We start from the raw sequence: 3,793 nt of genomic DNA, 5'->3' as shown, positions 1-3,793 counted from the left end.
TGTTAACACAGATCACTAACGTCTCGTGCCTAAAGCAACACAACCTTGATTGACTCTATCACCAGATGTGATATGTAAAGGTAAAATAGACTGATTTGCTTGACATCGTGGACGATCCTTATTATTACCGAGTTGGATAAGTCCGCCGGTCACGAGTTCTGGAGCAAGGTTGGGCCTATACACCCCGATATGTCAGTGAGAGGAGTTTGGGGAACGTGTTACCTGTGGTTGACGGATCCATGCCATGTCAGTCGGTTAAATACCTGGGCCCCCGTCTGGTGTCTGCTTACCATCGGCACCGCCGGTTGGTACGGGTACACCGAGGTAATACCCGCCATCTACACCGAAGTGCCCCAATACTGGGAAACGCTAAGCCAACTTTTCGTGCTCGTCATATGTGTAGAAATGTTTGTCAATTGGTTGTGTGTCCGTTATGTGGTTTCAAGCTATTCGCCGAGTGTTTATGGGGAAGACATCAGACAGGCGACAATTACGTCCACTTCATCAAACGAGGAATTACATATCACTGAACAAGAGGTAAGCAACAACAACGATCTGAAAGGGACAAAGAACAATTCTCCGTCTGTGATGTATGTCATGTCTGGAGTCTCAGACTGCGGTCTACCCCAGAGAACGGTTCATCCGTATTGGTCCTGGGTGCCTTGCATCGTCTGTAATCATTCCCGTCCCCCGAGGTGCCACCACTGTGCTCTGTGTCGGACGTGTGTGCTCAAACGGGACCATCACTGCTTTTTTGTCGGTTCTTGTGTAGGATATCGAAACATGCGACACTTCATTGTGTTTTGTTTTTGGGGTTCTGTGGCATGTTTATATGCTGCAATCCACTCAAGCCTTTACTATTATTATATTATGTTCGAGCAGACGACGATCTTGGACATGTTTCCGGTCTCTGTGCACATGCGCTGGTGTTTTGGACGAGCCAGCGGAAAAACCACAACGCTCACCTCTGTGTTGTGGTCTTTGATTTTCTTTTTTCCCTTGACGTTTCATTTTCTGTATATAAATATGGACATGATAGTGAAAGGACAGACGTCGTTTGAACGTGATAACAACATTAGGATGTCAGATGGCCGGTCAGTACAAAATAAACTTAAATCTGTTTTTGGTCGATATTGGTATCTGAATATAATCGTGCCTTTACACAGCCTATTCCCAGCATTGGAGGACCCAGTGCACTGGCCAGACGTCCACCCGTAGATCACGTGACAATATACCCTATTGACTGTTAGGGAATATTACCGTGCCTTTACACAGCCTATTCCCAGCATTGGAGGATCCGATGTACTGATAATTTGTCCACAGACTATCAGAATGTTAAGAATGTTACAGAAAAGGTTTGGAATTAGACTGACATCTGCATGACAACGCGTAAAGAGTCTTCGGGTTTTTCCTTGTATTGCAAAATGTTTCAGCCTTATGTACAGGTATCCATTTCAAAAGAATGACAGATTTTGTGCACACATTGTTGGTCTTTCCACCTCGATGCAGTTCATCTTTTTTGGTGTATATTTCTATTGAAACCTTCGTACGATGCAATTTTAGTTCTTGTAAATCCGAAGTATCCTGTAAGCCACGATATCCCGTAAATGAACCTTAAGCGTCTTCATGAACGCCACATTATTAGAGCATTTAATGAAAATCGAGCCACAGTGTCCGAAAGTGGTAAAGAGTGCATTTCCGAATCCACGTATTAAGGGACACAACTAAATGGCGTGTAGGCATAACTGAAGAAGATGAAAAACACATAATACCCTCATGACGTGTATACTTCTCTCACATATAAACTAAATTTTGCTGTGTGAGAAATCCAAAATGTTCTTTTCCCCAGATCATTTTCAGTGTAATCTTTTCTAAAACAATACAGATTTCTAATATATACTTATCTAGAACATCATTCAAACGTCGATATAATACGTCAACATCAGCTAAAAAGAGACCAGTTTACAAGAAATTGCTAATATAACTAGTAGTGCCGTTTTCGCTTTCTATACCGTTTATCTACAAAGGGATGATTATTTCATTGCACCTAGGAGTGCCGAATACAGAAACTCACGAGGAGAGATGAATCCGGGTACGCTAAACGGTTCTCATTATGACTCACACATGATCCAGGACTTATGACTCTTGCATTATCCTTTACCGGTACTGTGGGGATACTTGTAACATTGTGTGATTACTTGCCGCAAGTGCTTGGTGAATCTAAGAGTGGAAGCAAATTACATGTAAAATTTTTTGGATAGAGACAATTGTTTTGCTGTAATATCTGCAAGTTCTCTTTTAATTGAAAGTAAATGGTCTGCCTCGAATGCACAGGTTGGATATCAGGTAATAGCAACAGTATTGGTAACTGCTTTATGACTGAGGAATTAGCACTTTGGTGATCAGGTTATTTGTTATGATTGACTATGGTATCATCTGGCCTCCTCTGTATAATGCTTTGGTGAGGCAGCACTAAACATATCACGGCATCAACATCGTCAAGTTATATTGTGGTATAGCGAAAGTAGAAATGTAGAAAGCAACTTTAAAGCTGAAGGAAACAGTCAGTCGATCCTCGTCAAACTCTGTATTCTGTATTATATGATGCCACCGATTACTTGATTATGAAAATGATAAAGTTGGGAGCGGATCGTCCCTGAGTAATTAAGACGCTTGTCTTGCAATAAAAAGAACACCTGATTTGTGGGTTCAAATCCGGCCTTGGACAGGGAATTCTCTCTTTTTCACTGTTCGCTCTTGGTGACAACAGACGGGTTGCTTGATCGACGACACTCGTTGACCAATATGGTGTGCACATCTATAGGTCACATGCGTGTGAGAACGTTGCTTTGGCAATTTGCCAAATGTCAGTGCTTTACCTTGGACAATCTTATTACCTCTATCCCTAAAACAGACACCTATACTACAGGTGAATATTCTTGAGTATGGCATTAACTAGCAAATATAGAAATTATGAATTTATTATGGAGATGAGGCCTCGTATGACCAGTCCTGTGAAATATCAGTCGCTTTGGTTGCACCAGGTGCATGTGGCATTATGTCCTGAAGGAGATGCACTTCTTTCTTCTAAGATTTACACCATTCTCTGGATCTGTATCTGACTGCAGATCCTTGCATCTAATAGGTAGTGCTCGTGCTTATAGCTTATATCATGCTATTCCCTAAACCCTATACAAAAAGTAAGCCTGGGGTATAGGGTATAGCAATCTTCTAATCTGATACAAAAGACTGTGTATCTGATGCCCCTCGTACGAGTAAGTCTTCTTAAAGGATTAGATTTAGCTACTTGTTTTAATTATGAAGCTCATAACCTGTTTACACAGTATGATACCGGCAGGGTCTCTGAGAAACGTAATTATAACTTTAAATCCACCAAAATATAGATTTACTTCTCTAGTCGATCTCCAGCTATCCGCCAGGTACAGAAGGGGTAAGCTATAGCTTTGCCTTGCCTTACACGAGGAGAAATGAATTCGGGTACGCTAAACGGTTCTCATTATGACTCACACATGGTCCAGGACTTATGACTATTGCATTATCTTTTACCGGTACCGTAGGGATACTTGTTACATTGCTATAGCTTTACCCTGTCTTACACTGTAGTCGTACATTTCGTGTGTATATAAGATTTAATATTTACTACTCTGTCCTTCTTTCCGCTTCAAATAACCATTCCATTCCCCGAAAGATGCTAAATTCATACACATATGCAATGACAACTACCGGTACCCTATGCCTTTTAGGGGCCTATAGTTGTGTGCAATAGGCCTAT

The 3,793-nt window shown here is 41.4% G+C and overlaps 1 protein-coding gene across 1 annotated transcript; it reads left to right on the top strand.

Annotated features, from left to right (window-relative positions):
- Positions 1-405: 405 nt before the first annotated feature.
- LOC135467266 (palmitoyltransferase ZDHHC22-like) lies at positions 406-1,339 on the top strand. The gene has a single exon (XM_064745032.1). The coding sequence runs from the start codon at positions 406-408 to the stop codon at positions 1,216-1,218; it is 813 nt and encodes a 270-aa protein (XP_064601102.1). The 3' UTR covers positions 1,219-1,339.
- Positions 1,340-3,793: the final 2,454 nt, after the last annotated feature.

This window comes from Liolophura sinensis, chromosome 6 (assembly GCF_032854445.1).
Source record: "Liolophura sinensis isolate JHLJ2023 chromosome 6, CUHK_Ljap_v2, whole genome shotgun sequence".
In the NCBI taxonomy this organism is placed as follows: Eukaryota; Metazoa; Mollusca; class Polyplacophora; order Chitonida; family Chitonidae; genus Liolophura; species Liolophura sinensis.
The sequence above is the reverse complement of the archived record's forward strand: the minus strand, read 5'-3'. Positions and strand labels throughout refer to the sequence as shown.

What these genes read in the sequence shown, in the direction of transcription:
- LOC135467266 (XM_064745032.1), top strand. Translation starts at nt 406, where the DNA reads ATGTTTGTCAATTGGTTGTGTGTCCGTTATGTGGTTTCAAGCTATTCG.